This window comes from Loxodonta africana, chromosome 15, assembly GCF_030014295.1.
Source record: "Loxodonta africana isolate mLoxAfr1 chromosome 15, mLoxAfr1.hap2, whole genome shotgun sequence".
Lineage (NCBI taxonomy): Eukaryota > Metazoa > Chordata > Mammalia > Proboscidea > Elephantidae > Loxodonta > Loxodonta africana.
Window position 1 is genome coordinate 15,000,728 of NC_087356.1, and position 14,334 is coordinate 15,015,061.

Here is a 14,334-nt window from a genome sequence, read left to right on the forward strand (position 1 = left end):
GGTGGTCTCTGGCTCCTTCCTGTGCCCCTCAGTGGGGGATAAGGGTGGACATGGGAACAGACAAGTAGTCAGAGTGGAAGCTTTGTGGGGGTCCTAGTTGCACACAGCCCTATTTCCACTTCCAACCTTAAGCACTGTGGTGCAGTGGTTAAGCACTCAGCTGCTAACCAAAAGGTCAGAGATTCAAAAGCACCAGTGGCAACGAGGAAGAAAGATGTGGCAGTCTGCTTCTGTAAGGATTACAGCCTAGTGAAACCCTATGGGGCAGTTCTACTCTGTCCTATAAGGTCGCTATGAGTCGGAATCAACTCAACGGGTTTGGTATTTTCCGGTCACATGTTGGTGATCAATTTGCAATTTTTGCTTCTTGAACTGAAATCTTTCTCTTGCAAGCTCACTCACTGCGTAAACTGGCATTCATGTTCTGGATCAGGTGCTAATCAAATATGGCAGAAGCCAGTCACAAAAAGCCACATATTATAATACTCCATTTAGGGTGAAATGTCCAGAACAGGGAAATCCATCAAGACAGAAAGTAGATTGGTGGTTGCTGGGGGCTGGGAAGAGGAGGGAATGAGGACTGACTGCTAAGGGGTACGGGCTTCTTTTTGGGGTGATGGAATGGTCTGAATTATACAGTGGTGATGGGAACATAAATTTGTGACTATATTACAACCGCTGAATTACATACTTTAAAAGGGTGAGCTTTACAGTAAGTGGATCGTCTCAATAAAAAATAAATGTCACAGTAGAATTGAGACACACAAAATCAAAGCCAAGAGGCCTCTTGCATCTCTCCTCATTGAGAACATCCCTGGATTTTATTTTTTACGTTTTTTTTAAGCTCGGCTAGAGGCTATCGGCCATACCAGAGAAAAACCTAAAACATATGGCCTCTCCCCTCTCCCTGCACTGGCCCTTTGCCGTTCCTTGTTTTTAGTCAAAGACCTCATTCTATTATAGTACACGGGCTGGCACTGATGGGAGGGGGTGGATGACTGCACTGGTCAGCACAAGATGCCCATTCCCATGGCTGTGAACGTGCCAAAGGTGCTGCCACGCTGTGACATGGTTTTCTCAATGCCGCCCATCAGCTCCTGACCCCACATTCCCATCCTGAAACAGGAAAAGGTGCCAAAGAGTGCCCCGGCCACCATGCCCATGGTACAATCCATCACGAAGCCCATCTTCAAGTGGCCGAAGCAGCTTGGCTGGGACTGCCCATAGGGACCCATGGGCACTGGCATCTCCCTTACACGGTGTGTTACCTCTTTGCAATTTCTTCTTTGTCTAAGTGAGAATTTTTGGCTGCTAACAAGCAATTAAAATGCTGCCAGAATTAATTCACCTCCAAAGTTGCCTAGCAATGAGTCCATATATACCCCATTCAGTGTCCTTTATCTAATTTCATCCATTTATCGTGTTTATTTTTTTTATTGTGCTTTACGTGAAAGTTTACAGAGGAAATTAGTTTCTCATTAAACACTGAATACACAAATTGTTTTGCGACATTGGTTGCCAACCCTGCGATATGTGTCAACACTCTCCCCTTCTCCACCCCGGGTTCCCTGTTTCCATTCGTCCAGTTTTCCCGTCCCTTCCTGCCTTCTCGTCTTTGCTTTTGGGCTGGTGTGCCCATTAGTCTCGTGTACATGACTGAACTATGACGCATGTCCCTCACGTGTGTTATTGTTTGTCTTACAGATTTGTCTAATCTTTGGTTGAAGGTTAAACCTTGGGAGTGACTTCAGTACTGAGTTAAAACGGTGTCCAGGAGCCATACTCGCAGAATTTCTCCAGTTTCTTGTCAGACCAGCAAGTCTGGTCTTTTTCTTTTGTGAATTTGAATTTTGTTCTACATTTTTCTCCTGATCTGTCCGGGACCCTCTATTGTGATCCCTGTCAGAGCAGTCAGTGATGGTAACTGGGCACCATCTAGTTATTCCGGGCTTAGTCTGGCGGAGATTGTGCTAGCATTTAACACATATTTATTGAGTGCCAGCTATGTGCCAGACACTGTTTTAGGCAGTTGGGATACATCAGCTCTTCCATTCATGGAGCTTACATTTTAGTAAAGGAAGACAGAAAAGCAGTAAACATAATAAGTATGTAAATTATGTGTCTATGAGGAGGTAATAAATGCTAAGGAAGAAAGAAAAATCAAAGCAGGGGAGAGGGGCATGGAGGAGCTCCCGGGTGGTGCAAATGGTGAAGCACTCAACTACTAACCAATACGCTGGAAGTTGGAACTCACCCAGAACTGCCTCGGAAGAAAGGCCTAGCTATCTCCTTCCGAGAGGTCGCAACCTTGAAAGCCCTATGGAGTGCAGGTCTACTGTGCACACGCGGGGTCACCGTGAGTGAGAACCGACTTGACGGCAGCCCGTTTTGGTTCAGGGGGGCTTGGGAACACAGTGCGGTGGGACGGGGGTGGGACAGACTGCAAGTTTAAAATAAGGTGAGCAGAGCAGACCTCACTGAGAAGGGGTCACCTGAGCAACAACTTGAAGGGGTGAGGGAGTAAGCCCCAAGTTATCTGGGGGAAGGTCCCGGGCCCTGGTCCTGAGGCAGAAGCATGCCTGGCTGGCTGAGTAGAGGGAGAGAGGGGAGAACAGGAAAGGCGCAGGGGCGGGGCTGCAGCTCCAGGAGGCACCCCTAGGGCTTTGGCTTCTGTTCTGAGCGAGGTGGGGAACCGCTGGAGCATTTCGAGCAGAGGCAGGACATGTCCTGAGTTGTTTCTAAGGACTTCTCTGGTTACTGTGTTGAGAATAGACTACAGGACAAAGATGAAATCCAGGAGAGCAGCTGGAAGGCTACCGCCATCATCTTGGTAACAGACGAGGGTGACCATTGGGACCAGGCTAGTAGCTATGGAGGTGGCGAGAAATGCATTTTAGATACATTATGAATGTGGAATCTGACCAATTAGACACGTGGCATAAAAGGAAGAGTAGTCGAGATGACTCTACTTGAATTTTGTCCTGAGCAAAGGAGAACGGGCATTGGCATCAGGTTAGACGGAGAAGGCTGTGGTGGGGAGCAGGTTTTGGGGGAGGAGACATGATTAGGATTTTAGCTCTGGATGTGTTGAGTTGGAGATGTCTATTAGATGAGCCCTGGTGGTGCAACAGTTAAGTGCTCGACTGCTAACCCAAAGGTTCGTGGTTCAAACCCACATAGTGGCTCCAAGGGAGAAAAACCTGGTGGTCTGTTCCCGTAATGATTATAGCCAAGAAAACCCTATGGGGCAGTTCTACTCCGTCACACAGGGTTGCTATAGTCGGAATCAATTTGAAGGCACCCAACAAGTGGGATGTCTGATAAACTATCGGACATACAAGTTTGGAGTGTGGAGGGAGAACTGGGCTGGAGATAATATGAGTGGCCAGCAGATGGGAGAGGAGGGTATTTAAAGCCATGAGGCCAGGTAAGATCATCCATGGAGAAGAGAAGAGCTCCCAAGATGAAGTCCTGGGGACCCCAACATTAAGAGATCAGTAAGGAGACAAGACCAGCACCGGAGACTAAGAAGCAGTTGTGAACCGTTGAGCTGGAGATGAGCGTCTCCATCCTCTGCACTTCCATCCAGCTTATACCTGTCACCAAGTGCTCTCCTGCGGTGGGCCTGCTGTGTCCCCTGTGTGAAGGCATAACCCTTGAAATCAGGGACCCTGTACTCGTCTGTTACCAGGATGATGGCGGTAGCCTTCCAGCTGCTCTCCTGGATTTCAGGGGGGATTCATGAGCAAAGTCACATCCATTGAAAGCATATATATTTTGTTGCATACATTTTACCTCAATTAAATTAATTAAAAAAAAATTATTTTAAATTCATCACTGTGGCACGTGAGTGAAGATCCTACAGCAGGCCAAGAGCAGTAGATTACTATGGGAATCCAGGCAGAGAAGAGGGTGACCTGGATTGAGGTGATAGGGAGGGAAGGGACAATTTGGGGGTAATTTGGGGGGAACTGGTGCATGGGATTTGCTGGCAAATTGATGGGGTGGGTAAGGAAAAGAGAGGGACCATGATTACTCCTGGGGTTTTGGTTTGAGCAACTGAGTGAAGAAAACGGAAGGAGTCTGAGTCCTTCTGGTAAGGTTAGTAGTACAGGGTCCCTGATTTCAAGGGTTATGCCTTCACACAGGGGACACAGCAGGCCCACCGCAGGAGAGCACTTGGTGACAGGTATAAGCTGGATGGAAGTGCAGAGGATGGAGATGCTCATCTCCAGCTCAACGGTTCACAAAGCTTCAGGGAGACAGTGCTGGTTAAGGGGTGACCAGCCAAGCAGAAGTCCCAGTTCCCCTCTATTTGGTGCACAGTAAAATAATTCTGGAATAAATAGGAAATGTAATACAGGTTAACCTAAGTTTTCTCATGTGACTCCCTTCATGACTGGAGAAATGTATCAACCCTGCTCCCATTAAAGTAGAAAGCATCCAGGGTAGAAAAGAGATTTCTTGGCCATATCAAGGTTTTTTGGTTGGGTGCTTTTTGCATAGTGAACATTAGGTTTGGTGGCGTAACCACAGACCCTGAACCAGCAGCTGACACAGTTGCTGGAAGTCAACAGCACAGCCAGCTGAAGTTCTAAGCCCAAGTAGTGCATAGAGTATGGGTCTTTACTAGAATGAGTGATTTAATTTAAAATAAAACAAAACAGTTGTACCTCCCTCCCCCTCCAGACTATCGCCTTGAGAGCTACCCTTTAAGCTTTGAACCAAAACTACTGCCAGAGTCACCTTTCAGCTAAATAACAGATTGGCTCATAAAATAAAGAATATCACTCATGAGTACCATGCCCCTTTAAAAAACGTCCATATGAAACAGAGACCTACATCATCCTGAGACCAGAAGAACTAGATGGTGCCCGGCCACAACCAATGACTGCCCTGACAGGGAGCACAACAGAGAACCCCTGAGGGAGCAGGAGAACAGTGGGATGCAGACCCCAAATTCTCATAAAAAGACCACACTTAATGGTCTGACTGAGACTAGAGGGATCCTGGCGGTCATGGTCCCCAAACCTTCTGTTGGCTCAGGACAGGAACCATTCCCAAAGACAACTCATCAGACATGGAAGGGACTGGACAGTGGGTTGGAGAGAAATGCTGATGAAGAGTGAGCTACTTGTATCAGGTGGACACTTGAGACTGTGTTGGCATCTTCTGTCTGGAGGGGAGATGGGAGGATAGAGAGGGTTAGAAACTGGCAAAACTGTCACGAAAGGAGAGACTGGAAGGAGGGAGCGGGCTGACTCATTAGGGGGAGAGTAAGTGGGTGTATGGAGTAAGGTGTATATAAGCTTATATGTGACAGTCTGACTTGATTTGTAAACTTGCACTTAAAGCACAATAAAAATTATTTAAAAAAAAAAAATCCATATGAGACCAAATGGTCAACATTTACTCTAAAGCAAAGATGACACGGTAAGGGGGGCAGGGAAACTAGATTGTTGGAAATGCAACAGCGAGACAGAGATAATGAGAATGTTGACACATTGTGAAAAATGTAACCAATGTCACTGAACAGTTTGTATAAAAATTATTAAATGGGAACCTAATTTGCTGTGCAAACTTTCACCAAAAGCACAATAAAATATTATTTAAAAAAAAAACAAAAAACAGTTGTCAAGTCTTGTTCCTGCTCATGGCGACCCCGTGTGTTTCAGAGGAGAACTGTGCTCCACAGGCTTTCAATGGCTGTGATCTTACAGAAGGAGAGTGCCAGGCCTTTCTTCTGAGGCACCACTGCGTGGGTTCAAACCACTGACCTTTCAGTTAGCTGTCAAGCACTTAACCACTTGTACCGCCTGGGAACTCCTTTTTAAACCAAAACCAAAACCCAGTGTCTAAGTGGGAAAAGATAACTAAAGACTGAAGAATTTCAGGAACATGAGAAATCTTTTTCTATTTCTTTTGCCCCAGAATGTTGACTCTGCTTTAGCCAGTCAGGTTGATTAGTAAGTTTATCTGTTTTTTGAAAAAGACATTTCATGTGACAATGTTGATTAACTATCTGAGTTCGAAACGGAATATAAAATGGGATTTTTTTTTTTTTACTTCTGCTGTGTTGTGAACTTAATTTCAAGATTCATTTACTGCAAGTCAATTATGAGCAGACCTATTTTTGCATTTATGAAAACTCCAGCATGTGGCTAAATTACACTGAATTAATGCTGTGGAAATTTACTCCAGTGATGTGGTTGGGTAGCCCATTGCACTTAATGTGATGAACTGCGATCAGAATATATCACAAGATAAATGTACAATAAGACTTTGAGATCACTTCTCTGAGACTTCAGCAACAGCTGTTTCTCTAACTCAAGACGTTATAAAAAGAAAGTGTCAGTTAAGGAGAAATCCTATTTACAAACTTGGTTTGTGGTTTCAGTAGACATAAACTCATTAAAAAGTATTTGTGATTATCCACGTCAAATTCACGTCCGAAGGTTCTTTGTGACTTGTCAGGTAAGTGCCTGAATTATCCCTTGTGACTAATGCTATCCAGTTATGAGTAAGGGAAACTATAAAATGGAAGCCATTCCCAATGAGTTATTATCTTACGTTCAATGCATGAGATAAATCCTTTACATTAAATATAAAAGAAACGTTTTCATGTTTATTTACATAAAATCACTTTCTGACGCCACAAAATAAGCATAGAATAAATATTTACAGGACATTTTTTCCAAGGCGTACTCAGGCCTCAGTCCAGTTCTGTGAGGAAGAAGCGACGTGTGAGCCAAGCTTTGAAAATGTCAAGAAGCGGTGATGGAAAAGGAAGGCATTCCAGAGTGGGGATAGTGTCGGGGAGGGCTCAGAGGCAAAACGGTAAATAGCGCTGCTTGGCCCAGTAGGATCTACGTATGGAAGTGGCTCGAATGATGAGTGAGGACCAGATCGGAAAGTCCCTAGTGCCAGGCTCAGGGCTGCTCAACGATTGGAGGATTCTGAGCAGGAGGGTGGCATGGTCAGAGCTGAACATTAGAGGATTACTCTGGCATAAATATACCCAGAAGATTGCATTCTTGAGGGTATCCTAACAAGTCGCCAGTTGCCATTGAGTTGATTCTGACTCATGGCGACCCCATGTATGTCAGAGTAGATCTGTGCTCCATAAAGTTTTCTTCTTTTTTAGTTGTAAAAATATGTTTAGCACCTTTGCCAATTTAACTTTTTTTTTTATGTGTACAATTTAGTGGCATCAATTACATTAATCATGTTGAGCGCCCATCATCAAAATCTGTTGCCAAGTTTTTCTTCACCATAAACAGAAACTCAAAGTTTCCTAAATAATGGCTCCCTTTCTCCCTCTCCCTTCCGCCCCTGGTAACCACAAATAAACTTCAGTCTCTATACATTTGCCTATTCTCGATATTTCACATGAGTGAGATCATACAATATTTGTCCTTTTGTGATTGACTTACTTCATTCAGCATAATGTTTTCAAGGTCCATCCATATCGTAGCTAGTATGAGGACTTTATTTCTCTTTACGGCTGAATAATACTCCATTATATGTATACATCACATTTTTTTAATCCATTCACTTTTGATGGATATTTAGGTTGTTTCCGCCTTTAGGCAATTGTGAGAAATGCTGCAATGAACATGGGTGTACAGGTTTCTGTTTGTGTCTCTGCTTTCAAGTCTCTTGCCTAGGAGTGGAGTTGCTGGATCATATGGTAGCTCTATGTTTAACTTTTTGAGGAGCCACCAAACTGTTTTCCACAGCAGCTACACCATTTTGCATTCTCACCAGCAATGGATAAAAGTTCCAGTTTCTCTACATCCTTGCTGACATTTGTTGTTTTCCACTTCTTTGATCCTAGCCATCCTAGTGGAGGTAAAGCGATATATTATCGTGGTTTTGATTTGTCTGCATCTCTCTCCAGAGGATTTTTCAAAGGCTGATTTTTTCAGAAGTATATCGCCAGCCCTTCCTTCCTAAGCACCTCTGGTTGGGCTTGAACCTCCAACCTTTCAGTTAGTAATTGAGTGTTTTAACTTTTTGTACCACCCACGGACTCAAAAAGGGTAGCATTTTTGTTCTAGAGTACATCCCTATGCCTCGTATTGTTTCCAACTGATGGATGAAGTTGTTGACTTACATGTTATTATAGACTGCCTCTGGAAAGCATCCTTGCTCCCAGGGGATTTATTTTTATATGTCACAAGCTCTATCTTTAGGTAGCTTACATTTTGCTCGGGAGGTAAGACTAGAACACATGAAATAACAGTAAACAAGACGGCGCTCAGCTGAGACTAGTAGTCCTAGAGGAATACTAGAACAGGGAAGTCAAGGAGCTGCTAGCGAAACTGTCAGGAAACTCCCCAGTGGGGTGAGAGACCCCTGACACCGCCAGGAATTGAGAACTAAGGGGATTAACAGACTGTGAATTTTGTGCTTAAGCAAGGAGTTGTAGATACCCTTAGCTGTCTGCCAAGCACTTTATCTGTCCTTCCTTCCTCTTATTAGAACTCAGATTTGCAGACCACGTGACTCAGGGGGAGCTGGCTCATGCTGCTCTATGAGTAGGTCCTGATTAGTCTAAAGAAACCAGTCTTGCTAAACCCACCTCCCCTTGCCAGTGATTGGTCCAGGGATCCAGGCTAAAGCCAATCAGAGCATGGCATCTTTTGGGCAACCATTATTGGTCTAAGGATGGGCAAGTGACCTAAGTTGGCCCAATAAGACAGAAGGGAAAGACTGTTACTCCAACAGTTGGAGGAGAGGCTGTCAACAAGGCAGCAGGTTGTCTTAGTTGCTGTTGGTGCCCATCTCATGATGATAAAGCCTGAGTACCAAGCCAGCACACGAATAAGGGCAGAGCTGAGGGAATTGCAGAGAAATGGAGAGGAAACCTTGATCATGCCATGCTTGAAGCTGCCCTATGCTGGAACTTCCTGATATGTGAGCGAATACATTACCTTATTGTTTTAAAGTCAGTTTAAGTTCAGTTTTTTGTTACAACTGAGAAAGCTGCAAGTCCATCCTAAGTGATAAGTGATCAGTGATAGATAAGGCATGCCAAAATTGGTGCACCCTTTCCAGAAAGATAGGCTGAGGGAGAATAAGTAAAACATACAATCCTATTATTAAGAAATCCAGCTTGCTTTACCTTTTTTTTTTAAATATTTTATTGTGTTTTAGGTGAAAGTTTACAGAGCAAATTAGTTTCCCATTCAACAAATTGTACACAAAGTGTTGCATGACATTGGTTATCATCCCCAGCTGTGTCAACACTCTCCCCATTTCTGCCCCGGGTTCCCTGTTCCATTTCCTCTGGTTTTCTTACCCTTTCCTGCGTTCTTTTCTTTACTTTTGGGCAATGTTGCCATTTTGGTTTCCCATAATTGCTTGTTCTATGGAGCACATTCTTTTCGGGTGTTATTGTTTACTTTATAGGCCTGTCTCTTGCTTGGCTGGAAGGTGGTTTCTAGGAATGGCTGCAGTTCTAAGTCAGAGGGGTGTCTTAGGGCCATAGGCTCAGGGGTTCTTCCAGTCTCTATCAGGCCAGTAAGTCTAGTCTTCTTTTATGAATTTGATTTTTGTTCTACATTTTTCTCCTGCTCCGTTCAGGACTCTCTACGGTGATCCAGGTCGATGTGGTTGGCTTGCTTTTTTGATATGTATATCTCCATAGGTAGACTAGTAAGAAAGCCAGATTTTAGGAAAAAGGAAGTCATTTATAATTGGATGACAATTGGTACCTTGGGTTCGGTTATAAGAAGATACAGAACACCTGCCAGGGTTTGGCTGCAGACTTCAGGCAAGGCCCCTCCATCATCTGCCTCCCATTTGGAAAGTGTTTTCAACACTAGCTATGGGAGTGAGAACCTTAAGATGATTCAGATTCCCCCTCAGGCAGAGGACTTGTGGGGAATAAGGACGGTGTGAAGCCACCTGGCCCTAGGTGTCCTGAAGCTTTGATCTCTCTGCATTCAAAGTAGTCTAATCTAGAGAAGAGGGCTTCCTTAATTTTGGCAGACCCTAGAATATGATGGCTAGAATGGGTAGCAAAATTTGAGCTGGGTATCAGTGTCTTTTACTATCTTCTGCATTTTTTAACAGAAATGCTAATTTTAAGAGTAAAATATTTAGAAATTCTTGTTTCAAAAAATAAGATAACACACATTGAGTTGCTCTTATTTTGCTTTTGTGTGTTTTGAGATTTTTTGTTTTGTTTTTGTCTTTCACTCCTCTGGATCAATGGTGTTTGACAGAAAATGGGCCTCTTAACCCATATATATCAATAAAATCTATGTCAATAATTAGTGGGTAGGAAACTTGAAAGGGAATAACCAGACCCTCCCTTTCTTAAAAACCCTTTTATGCTCCCCATTGCTAATAGTCTGGGTCCCTAGCATGGTGTTTAAAGTCTTACAAACCCAGCCTGGCTTCCCTCTTCTTCATGCCTGCCGCTTCAACTAACCTGAATTATTTACAATTCTCTGAATATGTGTCCACACTTCTTTAGCTCACTGCCTCTGCCTAGAATGTTCCTTTTCCCCACCCCCTATTCTCCCCACTCCCTTCTGTTTTTCAGGACTCAGCTCAGGCATAATATCCTCCAGGAAACTTGCCTTGACATCCCCCAAGCCACCCCCAGTCTGGAGTAGGTGTAGTTCATCTCGGCACACATGGATCTTAACCTTTGAGTTCTACTATAGTGCTGAGCACTCAGCAATATTTATCTTTGGATAAATTGGAATTTTTGCCTGTTCAAGCATACCTTGTTTTACTCCTATCATTCCATCTTACATAAGGAAAGACCTTGGAGAGATGGGATGGCTGGGGATGGAGGTGGCAAAAGGGCAGTCCCTTTCTCCTAAAGCACTGGGTAGAGCCATAGTCCTCTGCTAGGGGCTGGGGCTGGGGCAGGCTGGCGTTAGGGTTAGGAGCTGGGAGTGGGGCTTTCCCTGGGTAGATGCTGCAAAGGTTAGACAGCAAGAGGCTGCCCAGACACTGGAAATCAGTATCTTGTCCTGTCCCAGTCTTACCAGCCAGAGAACACATTGTCTGAATTCCTAGACACACCCCACCAAGGAAGCTGATGAGGGTTCTCCCTAAGCCACAAGCCCACTGACTCTCAGGGACGGCAAAGGCATCCTTCTGCCTTTGATACTCACTTTTTCCAGAGGAAAATGGACGGGATGTAGCGGGGTAGAGGAATAATGGGCAAAAGCAGGAGAGCAAAGATTCTGACAGCATTTCATTTAGGAAATTCCTCCTCCACTTGCGATTGTTCTGGTTGGGAAGTGGAATAATTAGTTACACCCAGCAAATCCCAAGAGGGAACAGGATACCAGATCCCAGAGCACAGAAGCAAATTAAGTGTTGGCCTGAGGCAGATGAAGACTGCAGAGAAGGTCAGGGCAGCCTCTGTTCTTAGGATCACTGATGCATTGCTGGTGAGTGATGAAGCCAAGGAAGGAGGGGAAGAATTATTCCCCAACCCAGTTACAAAATGACCCTTTTATTGGTCCTTCAGCAAATAAAGGAAAAAAAAAAAATCACCTATTACCCCACCATAGCTTTTCAGGCTTTTTCTCTGCACATATACACAGACCTTTTCATTTCTTCAATCCCAGAGATAGGGACATGTTCCTCATACTGCTTTGTGACTTGCTTTTTAAATTTAACAATATAACATGAACTTATTTCCATTCATGTCGTTACATATAGTTCAACATAACCATTGTTTAATGATGGTGTGTGATATTTCACTGTAACAGATGCAATGTCAAAATAAAAATAATAATTATCATAATCATAACCTAGTGTGAATACCTGACAATCTATAAGTATGTTGGACAGATTAATTATTGTTTGTACATCCTGTGACAATAAAGCACTTCTGTACTGAAATTTTGGTATGGCTAATAAGGATACGGTGAGCAGAAAAGATAAGGAAAAAATTAGCAGAGCCAGAGGGAGTAGGCATAATTAGAGGGCACCGGGTGCTTGCTGACTCCTTTCCTTTAAGGACACAGGAACGGCGAGGTGTACTCTGGCTCAGAGCAGCCCAGTGCAATGGCAGTTATGTGGAGCAAGACCTTAAGGAGCAAATCAGAAGACACAGGAGGAAGGCTGGGAGTCTAGGGAAAGGCCAGGGCAAAAGAGAATTTATGAAGAACCAAACCAGCTGCTGTCAAGTCAGCCTCAACTCACGGCAACCCCGTGTGTGTCAGAGTAGCACCGTGCCCCGTAGGGTTCTCAGTGCTGGAAGCAGACGGCCAGGCCTTTTTTCTGAGGCACCTCGGGGTGGACATGAACCTCCAACCTTCCAGTTAGCAGCCGAGTGTGTTAACAGTTGGCACCACCAGGGTCTCAGAAACCTCAAAAACAACAAAGGAGATAGGTTCTGCCCCACACACCTTTGTGGCTGAGGTGAAGCCATGGGACCCAAAGTGCAGGAGAGAAGTTCTCAGGAGACTGGGTCCTGGGCTCAGCATTGCCACCGTGATCACTCACCTGCTGCAGTGCCAGAATAATACCAAATTAGCCCAAACCCCACGATGATCTCTACATGGGGGTAGTTTCTTTACACAAGGCAAGTTAAAAAAAAAAGATTACTTTATCTCCTGGGAAATTTGTGTTTGGTTTCTACAGTTAGTTGAATAACCAAACCAGATCTGTTGTCATCAAGTTGATTCTGACTCATAGCGACCCTATAGGACAGAGGAGAACTGCTCCGTAGGGTTTCCAAAGAGTGGCTGGTGGACTTGAACTGCTGACCTTTTGGTTAGCAGCCAAGCCCTTACCACTGTGCCACTAGCGCTCCATTGAGTTAAATAGTGTCCCCCCAAAATTCATGTCCACCCAGAGCCTTTGAACACGATCTTACTTGGAGATGGGATCTGTGCGGGTACAATCAAGTTCCGACGGGGCCACGCGGAATTAGGATGGGCCCTAAGTCCAATGGCTGGTGTCTCTGTAGGAAGAAGGAGAGGGAGTCGGATGCAGAGACGCAGAGGAGATACAGCGGAAAGGAGCTTGTGATGATGGAGGCAGAGACTGGAAAGAGGAAGCTGCCAGGGGCACCAAGGATTGCTGGGAGCCACCACAGGCTGGAAGAGGCAACGAAGAATTCTTCCCTGGAGCCTTCTGAGGAAGCTTGGAGCCTCTGACACCCGGATTTCAGACTGACCTCCAGAACCATGAGAGAATACGTTTCTATTGCTTAAAGCCACTCAGCTTATGGTATTTTGTTACTTTACAGCAGCCCTAAGAAACTACTAATGCAAAATACTTATTTTGGAAAATCAGTAGTTTAAATCTGAACCTTTACTTGAATTGATCAAAAATATGTTGATTTTTTCTTCTTAGGAAATCACAAAAGCCAATTAATCCCTGAGCATCAATCTGATCCTTTTGTTTCATTAATGACTATAATTGAGTACAATTTCACAACATAGCTTTGAACAGTCTCCTGTGGAGTTACGGTAAACAACCACCAAACAGTGTGACCTGAGGGACTCCAGAAAGGGTTACTTGCCTGAAATGGTACTTCCATACATCTGCCACAATGCTTGAAGTCCCACCACGTAAATGCCTCCAAGAAGGAAGACCTCACAAGCTGACTGCCCGGTAGTCCCACTTTTGTGTGACATAATGTATTAGCTCCCTTTCCTCGTGACAAAAGACTAAGACTAGGACACAGAGAAAATAGCTATTGAGTGGAGGATAAAGAAAGGAGTATGACTTGGGATGTGAAAAATTTTCTTGAGAGGATAGGCTTGGAGGGTTAGAAAACTCAGGGTTAAAGAGTATTAAAACAGGAGATCAAAAAGAAGAGGCAAAGAGACAGCAAAAACAAAACTCCACCTGTAAGCTTGCTTGGGGCAGGCCCTGGGGCAGTGACCTCATTCTTAATCACCAGTTTGCATTCACTGATCTTCAGTCCAACTACAGCTCAAGGACTGACTTGCCCATGACCCACCTGGTACCCAAGCCAAAAGTCTCCTCCCTTTGGCCACCTGCAATAAGCCAGAGCATGTCCCACACCACCTGGCTGTGCAAACATTGTCTGGGTGTATCTCGGATGCCTCTTCCAGGCCCTGCCCCTTTCCTACACCCCATAAAAAGATAACACACTGCCAACCGCACAGTGAGCCTGGAACTTATCCCAAGAAAGGAGTCATTCTGAGCAGTCCTTCCTTCTTGTTCTGACCTTGACTTTCCTTAAGCTTGTAACTTTATGTAATCTTATTAGAGTTCCTATCAGTAATAGGAGACTCCAGTGGTGTAGTGGTTAAGATCTATGGCTGCTAACCAAAAGGTGGGCAGTTCCAATCTGCCAGGCACTCCTTGGAAACCATATGG

At 44.5% G+C, this 14,334-nt stretch overlaps 1 protein-coding gene across 1 annotated transcript; it reads right to left on the minus strand.

The window, feature by feature from the left end:
• Positions 1-607: 607 nt before the first annotated feature.
• LOC111751546 (reactive oxygen species modulator 1-like) lies at positions 608-2,096 on the minus strand. Its single transcript, XM_064268338.1, has one exon. It carries the CDS (start codon positions 1,245-1,247, stop codon positions 1,008-1,010), a length of 240 nt encoding a protein of 79 aa, XP_064124408.1. The 5' UTR covers positions 1,248-2,096; the 3' UTR covers positions 608-1,007.
• Positions 2,097-14,334: the final 12,238 nt, after the last annotated feature.